Source organism: Myxocyprinus asiaticus, chromosome 43, assembly GCF_019703515.2.
Source record: "Myxocyprinus asiaticus isolate MX2 ecotype Aquarium Trade chromosome 43, UBuf_Myxa_2, whole genome shotgun sequence".
NCBI classification, from domain to species: domain Eukaryota; kingdom Metazoa; phylum Chordata; class Actinopteri; order Cypriniformes; family Catostomidae; genus Myxocyprinus; species Myxocyprinus asiaticus.
Window position 1 is genome coordinate 24,894,359 of NC_059386.1, and position 21,245 is coordinate 24,915,603.

At 39.8% G+C, this 21,245-nt stretch overlaps 1 protein-coding gene across 2 annotated transcripts in view; it reads left to right on the plus strand.

Moving 5' to 3' along the window:
* The first annotated feature begins 1,272 nt into the window (after positions 1 to 1,272).
* Positions 1,273 to 21,245, plus strand: part of LOC127434006 (LHFPL tetraspan subfamily member 6 protein-like) — a 53,233-nt gene continuing 33,260 nt past the window's right edge. The window contains exons 1-2 of one of the 2 annotated variants that reach the window (XM_051686423.1): positions 1,273 to 1,462; positions 2,318 to 2,841. In XM_051686423.1, coding sequence (XP_051542383.1) covers positions 2,457 to 2,841 — 385 coding nt within the window. In that variant the 5' untranslated portion in view covers positions 1,273 to 1,462; positions 2,318 to 2,456. The other variant, XM_051686424.1, reaches the window with a different exon arrangement.

Below are 21,245 nucleotides of genomic sequence, written 5' to 3' on the forward strand. Positions count from 1 at the left end.
AAAAGTTTCACATATTAAAAGTTATTTAGGATAATAGAGACTGTTTTATTGATCAAGTTGGGTCTATTTGTTTGTAAAATGTGTGTGTGTGTGCGCGCGCGCGCACGTGCGCGTGCATGTATGCGTGTGCATATGTATGTGTGTGAGCGTGTGTAAGTGTGGGGGAGACGAGGGATCTTTTCAACCGAAATTGACATAAATGTAGGATATTATAGACATTATTTGACATTCTTAACCGATTTACCAATGTCTTTGTTTATATGGTTATTTTGCTGTGGTAGTGTGTGTGTGGGTGTGTGTGTGTGTGTGTGTGTGTATGTGTGAGGCGAGAGCGAAAAGAGAGAGAGAGAAATAGAGGGAACCCAAGGACGCTTGGGTATTAACCCAAGGATATTATAGATATTGTTTGTCATTCTTATCCGATGTACTTAACCAACGTCTTTGTTTTAATTGGTTATTTTGTTGTGGTAGCCTGTACGGCTCTTTGAAATAACTGAAATAATTTGGCGAAGTAATATGGAACCGTTATGCAGTCAAGACCTGGAACTACTTCATAGCCATGCGTTTCCTTGAAAAATAATTGCACACATTAGAACATCCGTCAGCCAATCAGAATCAAGCATTCAACGGACCCGTGGTATAAAGTAAGTTAAACCTTACGTATGTCTATAATAATTAATCCATGGGGTAAATATCTTTTATAATGATAACTGCATACAATACATAAAGTGGGTTCTGAACTTGGAGCATTGTGCCTGTTGGCTCTTCTGCAACATTTACACTGAGATGTTAATGTTTGCTGTAGCTACCTCAGCTGTCCAACCGCAGAGCACTTGTAAGCAGCTTCTAATAGCCAATCCTGACGTAGGAGCTGGGACTTGTTGAAATACTGTTGGAAAATCAAAAGAGCAGTCTTAAGTTCCGAGCGCATGCAGAGGGCATAAGTGGAGAGAGAACGAGTGAGAGCTTGCACACGCAAAAAAAAAATATTCATCTTTGCAAGAAGATACATTGCTTTACAAAACTGAGTTCAAGTGCGTACAAAATACTTTTTTGTGCGCTCAAAATATCATCTTGTGCACGCAAAACATTTTTGTGCGCTCAAAATATAATCTTGCGCGTGCAAAAGTACTTTTTTGCGCGATTTAAAAATCAAATTGCGCTCTCCAAATATCATCTTGCGCGCACATAATTTTGGCACATATATAGCTCCATATTGGTTGCGCTTTCTCACATACACACGCTCTCGGTTTGGTCTCGGGCAGAGAGACGGATAAGCGTGTATGTGCTCGGGGAAGGCAAATAGACGCAGCGGAGAAGCGCGCACCGAGTTACTTCAGAGAAACTCGACTCATGAACAGATAGAAGCAAACGGATAAATACGCTACATTTCACCGTCTTTTTTATTAACTTTTTTTTAAACTGAAATCAAGTGGAATTGGAGACCGATAGTGACAAACATGTAAGATATCTCTGGCGTGCTTTACGTGACAGTTTTCTGTCGTACTTTTGGACTCTGGTTTAATGACAGTCTGTTTGCCTTTATGTTATGTATGTATATGGTGTTAAAATACCACAACCTACTCTTAACTCTATTTAAATCCCAAAACAAAATCTTAAGCTAAGTGACAAACAGGTGACAACCGCTGTGAATGTTTGAAACTTGCACCAGAATCATAAGGGAGACAGAGGTTGGTTTGCACAATTAGCACAATATAATTTTATTCACGAATTAACGAGATTGAAGAAATATCTTGTGATGTTGAATGTGTCATTAACCCAAAAACATCCTAATAATAATAATAATAATAATATATTCTGTAATTATTTACTCACCCTCATGTTGTTCCAAACCTGTATGACTTTGCTTATGATGTAGAACACAAAAGGAGATGTGCAGCAAATTGATAATGTCAGTCACCCATTTACTTTAATTGCATCTTTTTTTTTTTTAGCATACAAATGAAAGTGAATGCAGGCTGACGCTTACATTCTGATGCACATTTCCTTATGTGTTACATGAAAGAAAGTCATGCTGGTTTGGAACAATATGAGGAAGAGTTTCATTTTTGGGTGAATTATTCCTAAATTTTAATTTACACCTAGTTGGATTTTCTTAAAGTTTGTTCCACTAGAGACATTTAAAGAATGAAATTTGTTAACGTTCTCCTTTACACGAGAAAGTGAACTCTGACATTTATTTTAGTTGTAAATAATTTAAATGCAACCTGTGGAGCTTGTCACCTCAGATTTATGGCTGGAGACAGATGTCCCAAAGTTTTACTGACGTTCCCACACTTTTTTACTATTTCCTCAGGTGTAACCTGTCAGGAAGACATTGGGAGGATCTTGGTTGGTGGGCTTAGGAGTTCTCTATGCAGAACACATAACCTGAAATCAGTGTCTGTTGCATCTATATACAAGCTTGAGCTGTTGTGCAGAAGGGCAAACTCAACATGGCATCCAGTCTTACCTGTCCTGGTGTGGTGTGGGCGCTGTTGTCCTTCCTTTGTGCGGCCGCATCCTGCATCGGCTTTTTCATGCCATACTGGCTGCTTGGGTCACAGATGGGTAAGCCAGTGTCATTTGGAACATTCCGCCGTTGTTCGTACCCAGTAAGGGATGAAGTACGTGGTGGGACGGTGATGTTGGAGCAGTGTGGGCGCTATGCCTCCTTCCAGGGCATCCCGAGTCTGGAGTGGAGGATCTGCACAGTGGTGACAGGGACAGGCTGCGGGCTCCTGCTCCTTGTGGCACTTACAGCACTGATGGGCTGCTGTGTTACGAATCTCATCTCTCGCACCATCGGACGGGTGGCCGGAGGTATACAATTTGTGGGGGGTGAGTCCAATTTCAAAATTCAGAGAAATTCTATGGATGAATGAATGAATGATTGAATAGGCAACTGTCTATGGTTTTAAGTAGTGATATTGGTCAGACCAATAACTTGGATGATATTTGGCTATTTTGAGATGTTTTAAGACGTTCCCACTTGACCACGTAACACAAGCGTTAAAGGGATATTCTGGGTTCAAAACAAGTTAAACTAAGTCAACAGCATTTGTGGCATAATGTTGAATACCACAAAAATTAATTTTGTCTTGTCCCTTCTTTTCTTAAAATAATTTTTTTTAAAAAGTAAAAAGAATCTGGGTTACAGTGAAAGTGAATGGGGCAAATCTGTAAATCTTTAAAATATAGCCACAAAATGTAAACAATATGCATGTTAACTTGATTTAAGTGTGATAAAATCACTTGTGTAAAGTTATATCCAATTTTACAACTTCATTGCTCTGAAGATGTAATACCGTAGACCCTGTAATCCTGCAAAAATGACAATTAAAACAACTTTGCAGCTCAAGTAATGCACAAGTTTTAACAGAAGCATTAATATTTGTGCTTTTATAGAATCATATGCTTCATATTTCCTCCTTTAAACCCTCCAGAAATTCTAAATATGTATAGCTGCAGGCCGGAGATCTCCAAAAGGGGGGCGGGATCTCCAAAGAAGGTGGAGTTTCTCTGGAAGGGGGCATGGTTACTCCAAAAGGGGGTGCGCCAACTCCAAAAGGGGGTGACACTTCCACTCACAGTTAAGGTTAGGGAAAGGGTTAGGTAAGGGGCTCCCTATATCTTTAATGGAGGTTTGGAGCTCCCGTCCCTTTTTGGAGATCTGCCTGCAGATATATCCTTCTCAAAAATTGGCCCCGTTCATTTCCATTGCAAGTGCCTCACTGTAACCTCGATTTTTGATTTTTTTAAAGAAAAGGAGGGACTAGTGAAAATTAATTTTTTGTGGTAATCAACATTATGCCACAAATGCTGTCAATTGAGCTTGACTTGTATTGAACCTGGAATATTTCTTTAAATCTCCCTTGTGTCAGTTCCAAAATACACAAACAACCTAGTCAATGGATAATGCACGGTTTTTGTTTCCAAATATTTTTAGTGACTTTCATATACATGCTATTAAAAAAAATTCATTTCAGTCAATGTATATGCAATGAATACATTTGACTTGCCATCATTATATTGTATTATCCTTTATTGGCTAAATATTGACCATTGGCCAGTCCGCTCTCTAGATTTTATTATTGGGCTTGGCAATTGAAAAATCCATATAGTGTGACCACTAGTTTGAGTGTATTTATTGATTGTGTATTGGATGCATAGATAGGTAAATGGGGAGCCAGGTGCAGTAAACTTCACAAACACACACTTCTGGCTTCCCCGGATGTAAGTATCATCAACCTCCAGAGTGGGAACTAGACTTGCCACGATATCATAATTTTCACATCGGTGCAGTGTTCGTGTTCAAACCAGCTAACACTGGTATTACCGCTGGTTGGACGCTAAGTGGTACTTATGGGGTAATTTTCGTTAAGCAATAGCCTACACAATAACGCAAGGCAGCTTGATTTCAAACTTTGAACTTTATTCTTTATTTATTTGAACAAAAAATTCAAATGAAACTATTTCATCCGGGCTACCAGTCGGGTATTTTGTTGTCCGGGCAAATACATCACTTATTGTGGGTTGTTGCGGGTTTAATGTTGGTGTTTTATTACCTTTCATCCCAGAACCCAGTTCAGCTGCTTCGGAAGGGTAATGAATTTGAATGTGTGTGAATAAAATCGTTTTGTTCCCTCCTAGGGCTGGGCGATATGCAAGAAATATGTTTTATATTTGTATAAAAACAAAACAAAAAATCACAATATCCAATTACACCGTCAACCCCCCGGCTGAGGGATCGGTGAATAATCTTGCTTTAGTGATTTTGCATTGAAAATTTAATTCATTTATTTAAAAAACAAAAAACTTAAACCAAAGACATTTCTAAATTCAAATTGCACTTCAAACAAAACTTAAAAGCAATTAAAATAATGAAGTGGTAAAAAAAAGAAGACTTAAAGAAAGCGTGAGGACATTTTACATACGCATGTTCCACGAGTCTGCACGTCTCCGAACAAACAGCGCATCAGACATGCACATAGATGACTTTTCTGTCATCTGTTCTTAAAAATATAATAAAGTGTGTTTCTTCAAGCACGTGTCTGTGTGTCTAACAGCATTTCTTGTGTCATTCCAAATCTGTGGTGTCTTACAGTTACACACCATGCAAATTATATTCGCTACCTGCAATTAAACGTCTTCTGTCAGTGTGCATACTTTGCTGCCTGTGTAATTTGATATAATGGCACGGAACATCAGGCTTTCAGTGTGTTATTTAGGTTAATTTATCATGGGTCGCAAACTCTTCATTAGGCAATTATTCTTTATTTAAGGCCATTCTATTCATTAGGCTATTGTATTGATATTGGAAGTTCCATTCATAATGTTTCCCAATTTTACCCAGTATAAAATTTCACACCGGTGTTGTCCCTTGTACCGAGTAAAACCAGTAATACCGTACTCCGTGGCAATCCTAGTGGGAACATATAATGACGACATCCAAGTAAATGGCTATGTGCTTGTTTTGACATTCTGTTGCTACCTAGGATTCATGTCATTCTGTGAGGAGCAAAAACCATGACCTCTTGTTTATTTGGGCCAAGACACAAAACTTACATCCTGGCGAAAATCAGCTCGAGTTTGTTTGGTACCAGAACAAACAGTGAAAGGCAAACAAACGTTTCCTTTCATGTCTTCAAATGCCAAGAGAGAAGACATGTGCATGGCACATGTCAAATGCATCAACACACATACACACACGCACACACACGCACAGAGAGACACAGAAAATGAGAATAGGAGGTACAGAATAAAATGCATGACCAATTGCCCCTCGTTACAGTCCTTCTACAAGACCATTAAAGACCCCATATTGACCCCAACTTCAAAATTGAAGTTGTGTACCTTGTGGTACAGCTTTAAAGCAATGTATTGTATATGCAAGTGGATTCTTAAAGGGGTCATGACATACTCTTTTTTTTTTTTTTTTTTTTTATGTTTATATATATATATATATATATATATATATATATATATATATATATATATATATATATATATATATATATTTCACTATCTTCCCTGAGGTCCACTGATGATGTTTGGAAAGTTTTTTTGCACCAATAAAGTCATAATTTTGTGATATTTGATCATTTTCCACCCTGTCTCTGAAGACACATCTACATGACGCACACACATATAGTATTATCCTGCACTGATGCGCACATCTCAGAAAATGCATCAAAATGATCAAAGACATCCATCTAGTGCATGTTTACAAACACCAACAATAACAAATATAGCAGGGAGGCACAAGAACAGCAAGACAGAACGTAGCTGAATGAAACAGAATGGGGTCTCCTTTTTTCAGTGTTGTAACTTGACACCACATCTTTTAAAAGCAGCGCGAGATACGTGACAGCGGTCAAAATTGTCTGTCTAGTGCATGTTTATATACAAAAATAATTCAAAATAGTCCAGATGAGTCCCCTTTGGTGTTCAGGAATAGTTAGTAGGCCACACTAGACCTGTTTGTCCTGCTCTCTCTCTGTTTACGAACTGAAGCACCAGTGGGCGGGTCCAAGGGTGCGATGATGTAAAAGTAGGCGTTGATATTGTTGCTGTAGAGGCTGTCATGAATTTACAGCATGTGCTCCCTAGTGATGCAGGGAAGTTATGGAAGTAGAGAATGAGGCATTTTTGCAGCTTTGTTTCAATAAATGCTTTTATTGCATTGGGGATTAAGTTTTGAGTTCTGAAATTTACAGTATGTTTTTATAGTAAAATGTCTGAGTATATGAGAATATGTAAAAATATCAAAGAACATTTGATTCCTCATGACCCCTTTAAAAGTAGATATAAATTAACTTTTAGCAGATATGCCATATGTATTTTAAATTTTTTGGGGGGTTTTTCTTCCGGGAAAATGGACCAAAAAATTGTGATGATTCATGTTGCACTACACAGATTTTTGTTCATTCAAATGCTCTCTACTTTGAGAATGCCTTTCCACCTCATACCACCTGCAACTGACTAGCAAGTTTTAAAAAATGGTTAATGGATGTGACGTGAATAAAGCCTATTGGTTATTTAAAAAATGTGATGAGATGTGCCTCTCCCATATGCCTTTAATAGCAAATATATCAACACAGGACAGAAAGCTGCATCTCATCAAAAGATTTCATAGGGTCTTTATGTTTGTGAGGCGGTATCAGAGATTCTTATGAAGCTATTGGCCCTTTCTAATGAGTAGTGTGTAAAGGGAAGCACCCCTTATGGGCCCTTATGACTTGAATCATCCTTTCTCCCTTTGTCCTGCCTCTGTGCATTGACTTTGCTCCATTTCAGTGAGATCGGCAATAACAGGGGTTCATTATATGTGACATCCCTATGAAGGAGCCTAGGCTCCTTCTCCCTTTCATGTCCCTTTCATTCACCTTTCTCTTTCTGCTCACACACACACATGCTTTGATACACCTGCTTTGCTTTGTGTTTTGTGATGTATTATTCAAGAGCAACAAAATATTTCCTGCATGCACTTTTTCCTTGTCCTAGAAATCAGCTGCTTTTTTAGCACTTGATACAGTAAAAACAATAGAGACTCTCTCTTATGTACTGACTAAATTCTGGGACAAGTGCCAGATGCCATATTGATGTATCATGTCTTCAAGTTGCCCTTTTTATGTGGAAACATAACTCGTTGATAGGTCAGGGTAAGGCGTGTGAAATGAAGCACTCAATTGTACTCCATTCAGGTTTCCATATCAGTTTTTGTTCTAATCTTGGATGAATGAATGATATGGATACTGCATCCTTCTTAGACTAGATAAGATTTCTTCTCACACCCTGCATCTTCATTCAAAGCATGTTTGCGTACATCATGCAAGCTCTCCTGAAAGTCAGTTGGCTTAGTCATGTGTTTCATACACTGAATTTACTGTGGGATTTATGGGGTCTGTCTGGCCACTGTCAGGATCTCAGCCAATGAGAACACAAGACCTTGAAATTAGTCTTATTCGCATGAAAGACCTGCTGATATGACTCTGTGGAATCGAGTGTGAAGTGTATTTTCTCAATTGTTTTCTTATCACATTATTACAATACTGAGGAAATATCCTTTCAGTACAACCTCAGCTCCTGGGAGATGCTTCTCACTTTGTTATAATGACATTGCCTAATGAGTTTGTTACAATTTCGGAATGCAAAATTGAACTGTTTAGAATTCTCAAATGCTTTTTCTTCCTCATGCAGCCCCCATATTCAACTTTCAAAGATTGACCTGTTCTTAACACATTCTCTGATACTCTTTCCTTATCTGTCTATTTCCTTTACTTTATACTGTTGCATCAGCTGTTTCTTTCAGTCCCTGTAAACTAAGTGGAGATAAAAAAGAATGTATTCATTGAGTCATATTGGCCCACATGATATTTGAACATCAACATGGTTAGTTTTACTTTAGTAACACCATGGTTAATTTGTGGTATATGTTTTAAAAATCATGATTCTTACCACTGCAGATTTACTATAGTGAAACCATGTCTAATTTTAGTAAGGCATGGTTTTTTGGGTGGAAATCATGGTTTTAAAAAAACATATTATACCACAACCATAGTGTTACTATAGTAAAACTCTAGTAACCATGATTTTTTTTTTTTTTTTTTTTTTTGCAGAATGATTATTGATTTGATTTTATAACAATAGTTTTGTTTGCCCTTTATTATCACTATGATTTTGATAATGGCAAAATAAATAATATGGTTAATGTAGTAAAACCATGGTAAGTGTTGTGGTTATGGTTTTACTACAAATACCATAGTTGATCTACACTCACTGAGCACATTGTTAGGAACACCATGGTCCTAATAAAGTGCCCGATGTGGTTTTCTGCTGTTGTAGCCCATCTGCCTCAAGGTTCGACGTTTTGTGCATTCTGAGATGCTATTCTTCTCACCACAATTGTACAGAGTGGTTATCTGAGTTACTGTAGCCTTTCTGTCAGCTCGAAATAGTCTGGCCATTCTCAGTTGACTTGTCTCATCAACAAGGTGTTTCCGTCTGCAGAACTGCCGCTCACTGGATGTTTTTTGTTTTTGGCACCATTCTGAGTAATCTCTAGAGACTGTTGTGCGTGAAAATCCCAGGAGATTAGCAGTTACAGAAATACTGAAACCAGCCCATCTGGCACCAGCAATCACAATCTAATTCACCTAGATCAAATTTTTTACCCATTCTGATGGTTGATGTGAACAATATCTGAAGCTCCTGACCCATACCTGCATGATTTTATGCATTGCACTGCTGCCACACGATTGGCTAATTAGATAATCGCATGAATTATTAGGAGTACAGGTGTTTCTAATAAAGTGCTCAGTGAGTGTATATTTGTTGTAGGAAAACCATCATTGAATTTTGTAAGGGATGGATAAAGGTATTTTGAAGGAACGCACAACTTATGGCAAGGGAATACAAAGCTTATTTGTGGTGGAATGCAAAATGTTGTGAGGGATCGCAAAACTATTTGAGAAATAAATTCGCACCCTGTCCAGCAGCTGTATGGAAAACCTGGAAATATTGGGAACTTTAAATTTGTGAATTTCAGGCCTGGAAAAGTCCTATTTTCCAAATTAATGAAAATGAATAACATCATAAAATAGCAGTAGCTATGTTGAACTTTGTAAATGATGAGTGTTCTAATTCTACTGATAATCATCAGCACCTACTGCAGAATTCTGTGTGTGCAGATTTCATCCAGGCCTACACATATCCACTGAGATCTTCCTCTCATTCATACATTTATTTCTTTGCTTCATTTTGCATGTCTGTTTCCTTTTATATACAACTGGAAATCCTCATGACTTGAATCCACACTGTAAAAAAATGTCTGTAATTTTAACGGTAAAAGACTGTAAAAATGCTACAGTAAAAAAAAACGTTAATTGCTTTATGGGTAGTTACCTTAAAATATACGGTAAAAAGTTAATATATTTAAAAAGACAGTACATGGAGGCCTGGGTAGCTTAGCGAGTATTGACGCTGACTACCACCCCTGGAGTTACGAGTTCGAATCCAGGGTGTGCTGAGTGACTCCAGCCAGGTCTCCTAAGCAACCAAATTGGCCCGGTTGCAAGGGAGAGTAGAGTCACATGGAGTAACCTCCTCGTGGTCACGATTAAGTGGTTCTTGCTCTCAATGGGGCACGTGGTAAGTTGTGCGTGGATCGCGGAGAGTAGCATGAGCCTCCACATGCTGTGTATCTCCACGGTGCCATGCACAACGAGCCACGTGATAAGATGCGTGGATTGACTGTCTCAGAAGCGGAGGCAACTGAGACTTGTCCTCTGCCACCCAGATTGAGGTGAGTAACTGCGCCACCATGAGGACCTAGTAAGTAGTGGGAAATGGGCATTCCAAAATAGTGGGGAAAATTGGATAAAAAAATAAAAATAAAAAAGGACAATACATGTAGTTTTATGGTAAAATGTTGGTAAAAAAAAAAATTCACATATATTACCCTGATGGTGTTAAGTGTATGTGTGAGTGCAACTAAGCATTGTCTCTACATGTTTATTGGTTATTGCTCCTGGAATGGCCACTATTGAAGAACTTCATGTCATCATGTGCCCTTCTGTAATTACTACGGTGATTAACAATACATTATAAAGTGAAAAGCACATTTTTACAGTTTCAGAAGGTTAATATATCAAGTTTATCATTTAATACGTAATATAAGCAATGGTAATATACCATAAAATATACAGGCATCAAAATTACATCCCTTATAGCATGAAACGCGGTTACCGTATTTTTTACAGTGCATGTTTCAGGGATTTATGATCCAATTCACAACCAGCTGTAATGCAGTGCTCAGAAAATTAAAATTTCTCTGTGTGTTTATTGTGCCCCCTTGACTCCATCGTTCATGTCATGCTTTCAGTGCAAAACTCTTATACAACCTTACCCTGAAGAAAGCAAAATCAAGTCAGGTGACAACAACTGTATACGAATTAGTCAGTTTTGAAAAGGGACGGTTCAGTGTTCCAGCCCGTAGCAGTTGTCTTACTGTAAGCTTTCACTTCTCAAACTGTAAACTGCAAACGAATACCAAAGTAGTGGGGCCATTGAACAGTGACCCCTGTGCAACAACACACCTTTTTACTCTTATCTTTTGAGTCAGGCAAAGAATGCCAATAATCATTAACCCTTAAGAGGTTTTCCAAAGTTGTCCTTGACTTTGAGTCTGTTAACAATGGACCGCAAAGATATACAAAGTAAGGATTGCTTTCCATCTTTTAGCTCTGATGTCAAAGATATCATGTTTGTGTGCTGTGTAAAGCTCTCTTGCTTAAATCTAGATTGACAATATTGAATTAGTCATGCAGGAATGTTTCTAATTGCAGGTACAGCTGAGTGTTGAAAACTGCGGTGATTTTAGTGTGTGCATGTGTTGTTGTGTACATATGTGTGGCCGTATGGAAGTGTGTGTGTGTGTGTGTGTGTGTTTGAGCAATGTGCCATGTGTATTTGTGATTGTGTGGGAACAGCTCTGGCTGAGGGTGTGTTCTGGTTTTAGCTGACCCTTGCCGACCCTTGGGCACTTGGAAAGAGATGGATAGAGAGGAGGTAGAGTGCTGTGACAACTGCTGCAGCAGGCAGAGACTAACTGACTCCAGTATGAGGAGAGGACTTTTAAACCTCTCTCACTATTTCACACTGTCAGTTTCTTTTTTGTATACAGCATTCTGTGAGTCTGTCTATCTGTCAGAAGGTTCCTTTGTCCCTTTGGAATGTTTGGAATGTTTTGGAATGCTGCTAGAAAATAGGATAAAAAGAGACCAAGAGAGTGACAGATAGTGAACAGAAGTTGAAGAAAACCTCTTTCTGTCCTTCACAATAATCAATGACAACTTCTTTGGAAGTGGAATCAGATGGTGTCTTGTAAACTTACACTGATGGGTTCAACACCAATGGGTTTTGCCCATTATGATAGCAGATAAAGGTTTTAGTATACATTCCAATTTGCATACTATCCTTTCTAAATGTGTTTGCAAAATTAGTAATCTCACAAAGTGTCGAGAAATTGTCATTTAACATTTTTTGCATCGTGACATTATTTTCAGAACTGTTCAGAACTGTTTCTCCACCAATTTTCATTACTGTGATGTGTTTGGTCACGCCTCTTTCGATTCAATTTTTTTAAAGGTGGTTCTCAAAAAACTGTTTTTTTTTCTTTCTTATACATGAAACTAATGTCAGAATGCTAAAAAATTATCTTTTAATTTTTTAGATTAAGAAAATACCAATCGCATCAGTAGATTACCTCAGGGATTATTAAATAGCATCTTTATCAACTGTGCATTTATATCTAATATATAGTCGCCAAAAAGGTTACAAGAATCCAGTGGAAGGCTAAATTCACAAATACGTGAAGGAGGGGTTTACTAAAGAATCAAAGTACAACAGTTCAACTGCAAAGTTAGAAGCCTAATTTTTGCTTGATTTAAAAACTATGTTGAATAGATAAAATAGTATTTTTAATAATTAGTTATTTATTGATAAAGTTGTTTCATTGCAATGGACATGACAGGTCCACCATAATATTCTATTGAACACACTTTTTTTAGCCTAAATAAAAAGTTAAATATAGTTGTAATTAATAAATTAAACCAGCTTCAACAACTGTTCCCTTCAAGTGTTTTTGAATTAAGTAAACATTGCTTCAAGTTTTTAAAGTATGGCCCTATAAAATGTATTATTTTTCCCCAAATCTTGTGTTTTCCATTTGTATTTTTTCTGAATTCCATGTTTTGAATTTAAATTCAACTTCAGAATCAAAATGGTGTCTTATCAAATAAATTCATAAAACACAAGTTTTTGCCACCATCTCCTGGTGGCCATGTAACAGTCACCAATCACATGTGTCGTTGCCTAAATATGGATGACTTTTTACACCGATCTGAACCCAATCCGATTGGTTTAGCGTTCCATGATGCTACATCATTTCCAATTACGTCATTTGATCCAGGAAAGCTAATGTGTTTTCAGCCAAACTGCAAGATACCAGATAGCCAGATGCTGTGTGCACTGTGCACATTGTGCTTCTTGTCAATTACTGTATCTGATGATCTATGTATCCGATTACATTGTGTGTGTGGGCTCGTTGAAAGATAATTGCCTCCTCTAAGTAATGGTATGTGATATTTCATGTTCTGTTTATTTTTCGTGAAGTAATAAACAGAAACATGGCATATGAGCAACACCCTGTTCACATGGAACATAAATGTCAAAGACATACTGTATACTTAGCTATTACTCGCTGTATTTTTGTCTGTGAGTAAAACAAATAGGCTGGTTGTATTCTACTGTTTGAGAGCTTTCCAATGACATTTGACTCATGGCTATTTGATGAGTTTGATGTTTTTACTGATTACAATAAAATGTGCAGTGCAAATTATTAATAAATGATCAAAACAGAACAATTCTGATTTGTCTGCAAATTTCAAAGCACATGTTCATTTTTGGTCATAATACCTACATGCATTGTCAAGTAAGCTTTAAAAGATACCTATTTTATGTAGGTCAAACATGGACTGTAGTTATTAATATTTTGACAATTATTTTTATCTCGCAGGCCCATTCGAGCTTAAAGGGTTAAATGGCCCAGTGTGATTATAACAGTGCAAAATGCTTCTTTTTAATTATATAAAGTCTGCTGGCACTATGTGTTTCACAGTGAAAAAGTGCTCTGTTCTGTCATCTATTATAACATGCACAGCGTGCATTATGTTCTTAATGTGGTGACTTTATAGCATATGAGCGGCTTCACACATTCATTGTAAAGTGCATAGTGACAACACATGCTGACAGTTTATTTAATCAAACTGTATTTGTTTTGCTGTTTAATAGCCACAGTAAGACCTATCACGATTTTAATTAGATGAACTCTACATTCATTTTTTCCCAGATATATATATACAATTTGTGTGTGAGCATTTGAAAGCAGTCTTGTGTCAGACATTGCACGGCCATGTATCGAATTGAGTCAGTGCTCGGTACTGCCTATACTGCATAAAAATTTGTATCATGACATCTTTTTTTATTTTAATATAGACTTGGTACCAAAGTACTGATACTTTTGACATCTCTATCCTAAAATAAAAATTTGTCATAAGAGGCCGTATTAGAGCTGTTCACTAATGATTCTCTCTCATGAGCAATTAGTTGTGGTTGAGACATGCCATTCTCTGTTTTATCCTGTTATTCGACTCTTGTCTTTTGCAAACACACACGATTTAGGGCATATTTGGGGCCGATAGGATCATTTTGGCAGATTGTTTGCAAAGATCCGGATATTTCAGATTCCAAACTAAACAATGTGTGAGCAGCTGGGCACCATCAGTTAGCTAATCTCATGTTTAAAAAAGAAACCTCACAGTTTACAAGAAATTATTCCTCAGTAGCTCCTTAAAAAATGAGTCAGAAACCGAGGTTCCAGTTGGCTGCAACTTCGGCACCTTTGACGAGAATTTACACAACACTGCTGTAAAGATATTTAGGTCACGGCCTCCACTGGTGTTTGCATATTTTTACATTTTTGAAAGATGCGACGTACTGCTTGACTTAATTTTAAGCTTGGCAGAATCTTTGCCTTTGCTTTGCAGTGAGCTGGAACGGTAGTTTTTTATTCACTGTTTGTAGATGGATAAAAATGCATGGATTTTTGGGTTGAGAGTTTTCAGGCCAACACAACTCCTTCAAGGAGTATTTTTTTGTGAAGTGTGCATGGACATGATGTGAAATATTTCATAAAATACAAATAGCGTGGCATATGAGAATATGCTGGAGTGTTTGGTTGGGATGAACATGGAATGAATATGGAATGGGTGTGTCGAATGTATAGAGGTTTGTGTTTCCATTGTTTAGGGTGTATGTGTGAGTGTGTGTGGCCAGATAAGCTGGAGTTGGGTGGGCATGTGCTGGAATGGAGAGCTTTCATTCATGAATTATTCAATGTAACATAACTGTGTAAAATTCAACCTTCAAAGCCAGTATGATATTTTAGCTTTGAGGCATAAATCTTGAAAATAGCACACATAATTGAGAAAGCCAGTGATTCACGAGAGTGGGGATGTTAAAATCTTCAGATGCTCAGAATACCACATGTGAGTGTGTGCAGTGCACGCATGAAATCTTCCATGTTCCCAGTCTACCTCAGTGTCTTTAAGCTACGCACTATGACTGCTGTGATATACTGGACTTTTTCTCCTCAGGAGTGTAGACATAAATATGTCTTTATATACTTCGGTCTCGAGTTATACAAATCCAAGTATCTCCTGATCTCCTTACAGCTCTTGACGTTCACACCCACTGTTGTTGTTTCCACATTCATCTCCTGTTGTTTATCGGTGGCGATTACATCTTCTTCTAGGGCATCTTTGTGACCGCAACAGCTCAAATGTGAGTGTTGCCACCTTGTGGACCCATTAATTACTGCAAATAATTCCAGGCGCATTCAAAGACGTGCAGAATCGGGCTGTGCTCGTTCAGTGCTCAAGCACTCTGCTGACCACAAAATTCGCGTCACGTGTCCTGTCTGACTGAAGTATATTTTGGGCTTTAGGCTGGACACTAAGACAACAGTGTAGAGGATGCACTCAAGCTTCTTAATAATGTCGGCATGTTAATATTGCCAGATAGTAATGGTTTTAGGCTGAACTTGGTGGTGAAGAGGCTCAGACTCTGGACCAAGGGTCTGAAGTCATCGTCAGTGCTTGGCACACATCAAAAATTCGAATGCACAGTTTTAGCATTTGAATGTTGTTTTTATCTTACAGCTGAAGTACGTAATTTCTGTGAACCTAGCACCACTGAATGGAATTGCAAAAATGAGTATTGTTACCAAAACAGCTTTCTGAATATGCCCCCCGCCTGCCGTTGGTCAAACATAGAGATAGTCCCGTCCTCAACTCACACCATTGGTGAGTAACATTGTTGGGGCGGGTCTAAACGGGTCACTCAAAACAGGAATTTTCTTGGCGCCACAGAGACAGTGTTTAAGCTGGGATAGAAGAAAGTATTTTAACACAGACAAAGTTACATATTTCAGCTTTAAGTTCGATGAATGTTCGAATTTCTAATTTAAATTTGACAGCCTTAGACGGAACTTGATTTTATGCATCGGGAATTGATTAAATTCTGAAAAATGGGCGTTTTGTGCAAGAATGGAGACAGACCTAAATACCCTACATCCCGGCACCAATAGGACCTGAACCCATTGGTTTAAACAGATGCATATGCTTGACTTTAATTTCATATCACAAAAGTTTTTTTTATCCAGATGGGCAAGAGCTACAAGTTATTAGCTTTCACAAATGCACACATGCACACATTATCAAAGCCAGCTTTCCATGGATAAGTGAACAAAGGCGCCTCTGTGTTCAGAATCTTTGAGAAGTTCCATGGCGAGCTTGGCTCAGTCCACTTCCAACGCTGCACGGTCCCTCTCCGGCCCGGCTCCCTCCCTCAGATTGGAATGCAGGTCTGCATTCTCCTCAGGCAATCATTCTGGAATGTTCCAGACTTCCAGATGGTCCTCTCAGGTCCACAACTGTGGCAGCAGAGACATTCTTTGGCTAAAGTAGAGAAAAAAATGTATGGTTTTCTTTCCTAGCTCAGAGACAGCTCCAGCAGTGTGGCACAGTGAGATTGTTTTGGGTTAAAGTAGAAGAGGTTTGATATAAACAGATGGCATATGTATTTTTGAAGAAATCTCAGTAGAGAAGCGCTTTCATCTCTGAAAGTCTCTTGTGACTTCAACATGGTTTCTCTGTACCGTTAGATCCTTAAGGGGATTTTTTTTTCAGTCTGTTTACTGGTTTCTTGAGTTAGAATATTTGTTTGTTCTTTCAAAAGCACTTTTATACCTATAAAAGCTCCTTTCTGCCACGACGCAGCTGCATATGTGTTCCTCATAAAGAAACTCAGCAGATATACTTTTAAAGAGCAAACAGATTGGGGCAAACTCACTAAGAATTAATTTTGGCCACAAATAGTACAGTTTATTTGTGCTATTTGCATTGTTTTAGTGACAAATTCACCAAAGGAATTATGCAAATCAGGTAATGGCGCAAAAACACCCACAAAATTAGGAATCTGACATACTGAACTGTGCAGCATCACTCCACCACTACAATCCAGGCACCTGAATTGACTCATTCTCTGAACTACGATTTAATTAATTCCCTCATTCCTGCCTCGCCCACTGACTTCATGCAGTTCTTCGCAGTGTAATTTAAGCAAGAACAGGTTTTTTTAGAATAATCTTGTATTATGTTCATTAAAACAATGCCAGCTTTTGGCTGTTAAGGCATTAAGTGAATTCATGAGCTTGGTTTAGGAGGAACCAGTTTCTTCTCTTGGTCCTTATTTCTCACCATTTCATTCGTCTCTCAATCTTTGGCTGATTGAAATTAGAGTTATGGTCCGTGGAAGTCTGTGGTGGTCTGTAATGGTTGTGATGACAGCACAGCTCTACATCATGTGCATGTGGCTGATAGCAGTGGCAGGCCACCCGCTTTAGCCGGGCACTGGGCCGTCAATCAAGTTAAGGGATTCAATGTCAAGTTTTACGATGTAATAGCACAGTGCAAACACTTAAGGTCTATTTTGAGCTTTTTTTGCAGTATGTCCAGAGTGCTCTTTTTTCATACAATGAAAGTTAATGTAGACAGGGTTGGTGAGCTTCAAAAATGACAAGAAAAAGTTGTCCATACAACTTTCCCAGTATATTCACAGTCTTTTGACATCATACAATAGCTTTGTCTGAGAAAGAGTATCAGTTAGGAAGGTCTAAAATGTAAATCTTCTCACACAAAGCTATCATATGACTTGAAGGCTTGGAATATAGCTCATGAGACATATGGACTACTTTTATAGTTCTTTTTTTGGTGCTTTTTTGCCTCAGTTTCTTTGCCTCACTTTTAATTGTGAAATTCTTTCTGTGTTCCTAAGAAGAAAGATTTTTGGGTGAACTATTATGTAGACTTGAGTAGAAGTTTCTAGTTTAGCACAGGTAGAGTTCAGACAAACAAACACACCTAAATGTATGCAGGCAGAAACCCTAATAAAAGAAACTCCCTAACAAAATCCCTTAATGAATCCCATAATCCTACCTTTATCCCCTAATAAAACATTTACCAGTAGCAACACGTAATGTTTATCTATTTGTGATTTATTTGCCCTTGTAAGATCAAGACCAAAACCAGTTGGACAAATAATGATTTTGTAGTGTTCATGACTGCCTTGTCTGGTATACGTGCTCGAGCTGTGTTCCTTCATTGTATAGTCCTTGGGTTCAACCTGAAGTCGATCCCCGTCGGGGGTCAGCAGGAGTGAGAGGGTTGTCTGGAGACTGTTGACCCTTTATTGCCCTCTCACAGACATCTGTCATGAAATCTTAGTCATGCTCTTTTGCTCTTTGGTAAAAGGATTTTCAGACAAGGGTGTCATGCAATTCTCTGGAGAAGTTAAAAGATGGTTTTGAGAGGGACACACACACCTCTGTGTTCAAATTAGGGTGTCAATCGATTAAAATTTGTAATCAAATTAATTACATGATATGCCGATAATTTAAAGGGGTCAATTGTCCTTGATCTTTTGACATATAAGAGGTCATTGTACTATAAAAACATACTGTAAGTTTCAGAATTGAAAACTTCCTCCTTAATAGAAAAAGAGCATTTATTTAAACCAAGCTGCAAAAATGGCTCATTTGCAATTCGTGGAACTTGTGACATCACAAGGACCAAATATATCTGCACATGCATCGCCTATTTTTCTGACATTGCCCCCTTGGCCCCGCCCACTTGCGCTTAGTCACACAGGTGAAGGGGCGAGAGATGGGCCTGTCATGGGAGATCATCCAAAGTGGACTTACACAGGACACCTGCATGTGCCTGTCTGGATTTAAATGTTTTTCTACATAAGTGCACTAGATGAACAGCTTAGACCATTATCATACATCTTGCGCTGCTTTTAAAAGACGCAATGTCAAGTAATAACTCTGAAAAGGATCCCCCATTGTGTTTCATTCAGCTGCGCTGTCTTGCTGTTGTACTGTTTGGAAGGCATCCTGGACCGTTTTTGCACCCATATGTGCTATTTTTAATGGTTGGTCTTTTGTAACATGCACTTGATGGACGTCTTTGATTGTTTTGATGCATTTCCAGTGATGTGCACCATGTTTTAAAAGCAGCAAAAAACGCGTCTCATTCTGTTGCTGCCGCTGACTGTGAGAAACACACACAGTCTTGGTGTAAACAAACCAGGAAAATGTGGGATGTGAAGACCAGCATTTCTCCTTTAGCCTGTTGAAGCACCCAACATCACCTTGGATTGAATTACATTTGTGTATTCAGAAGATTTCAGTGTGAATTGCTTGTGAAACATTCTGTGACAAGGCAGACGAGGAATGAGGATCTAAACACAGCTTTATTAACAAAAGGATAAACAAAGAAACTCAGAATTAAAAAAAACAAACACGGGAAACCAAGCACAGAACATGACAACACATGTAAAGACTGACAAACTAACCAGGGGAAACAAGGGCTTAAATACACAAGGGAAGACAAGGAACACCTGGGGAAACAATCAGAGAACGAATCATGAAAAAACTACAAAGGACTACAAAACCACAGGAAACAGGAACTAAACAAGAATTTCAACAAAAGTTGAAGCAAAAACACAGGAAATACGTGACAGAGCCCCACTTTTAAGGAGCGGATTCCAAACGCTCCAAAAACAAAACAAAACAAACCAAATTGTCCATGGGGTGTGAGGGAAAACAGGTAGTTCAGGGGGGCACAAGGGGAGCAGAGGAACAAGGCAAATTCAGGGAGGCTTGGAACCAAGGCGGAGCCAGAGGGATGGAGAGCCAGGGTGATGCTGCAGGCTTGGAGGACCAAGTAGACCAGAGTAGATCAGGCGGGTGGCCAGGAGACCAGGGAGACCAGAGCAGATCAGGCAGGTGGCCAGGAGACCAGGGAGACCAGAGCAGATCAGGCGGACGGCCAGGAGACCAGAGCAGATCAGGCGGACGGCCAGGAGACCAGAGCAGATCAGGCGGACGGCCAGGAGACCAAGGAAACCAGAGCAGATCAGGCGGACGGCCAGGAGACCAAGGAAACCAGAGCAGATCAGGCGGACGGCCAGGAGACCAAGGAAACCAGAGCAGATCAGGTGAATGGCCAGGAGACCAGAGAGACCAGAGCAGATCAGGCAGTCTGGGAGGCTGCCGCAGGTCCGAGACGGGGTCAGGAGGCCTGGGAGACGGCCGCAGGACAGGGTCAGGCGGTGGAGCCACTGTAGGAGAAGTCTCTGGGAGAGTGGGCGGAGCCGCAGGAGGAATAGTCTCTGGGGGAGCGGGCGGAGCTGTGGAAGACTCTGGGGGCGGAGCCGCTGGTTGAATAGGCTTTGGGGGCAGAGCCGTGGCAGGCTCGGGGGGGCAGAGCCGTGGCAGGCTCGAGACAAAGAGTCCTGGATAAATGGGAAATGACCGCCGTGGTCGCGAACATGGGAAGAGACTCGGGAACGACCTCCATGGGCATGGGCAGAGACTCGGAAACGACCTCCGTGGTCGTGTACATGGGATGAGACTAGGGAACGACCTCCGTGGTCAAGAACATGGGCGGAAACTGGGAAACGACCTCCGTGGTCGTGGGCATGGGCAGAGACTCGGAAACGACCTCCATGGTCGTGTTCATGGGATGAGACTTGGGAACGACCTCTGTGGTCGTGTTCATGGGATGAGACTTGGGAACGACCTCCGTGGTCGAGAACATGGGCGGAAACTGGGAAACGACCTCCGTGGTCGTGGGCATGGGCGGAAACTGGGAAACGACCTCCGTGGTCGTGTTCATGGGATGAGACTTAGGAACGACCTCCGTGGTCGAGAACATGGACGGAAACTGGGAAACGACCTCCGTGGTCGTGTTCATGGGATGAGACTTGGGAACGACCTCCGTGGTCGAGAACATGGACGGAAACTGGGAAACGACCTCCGTGGTCGTGGGCATGGGCAGAGACTCGAAAACAACCTCCGTGGTCGTGTACATGGGATGAGACTTGGGAACGACCTCCGTGGTCGAGAACATGGGCGGAAGCTCGGGAACGACCTCTGTGGTCGTGGGCATGGGCAGAGACTCGGAAACGACCTCCGTGGTCGTGTTCATGGGATGAGACTTGGGAACGACCTCCGTGGTCGAGAACATGGGCGGAAACTGGGAAACGACCTCCGTGGT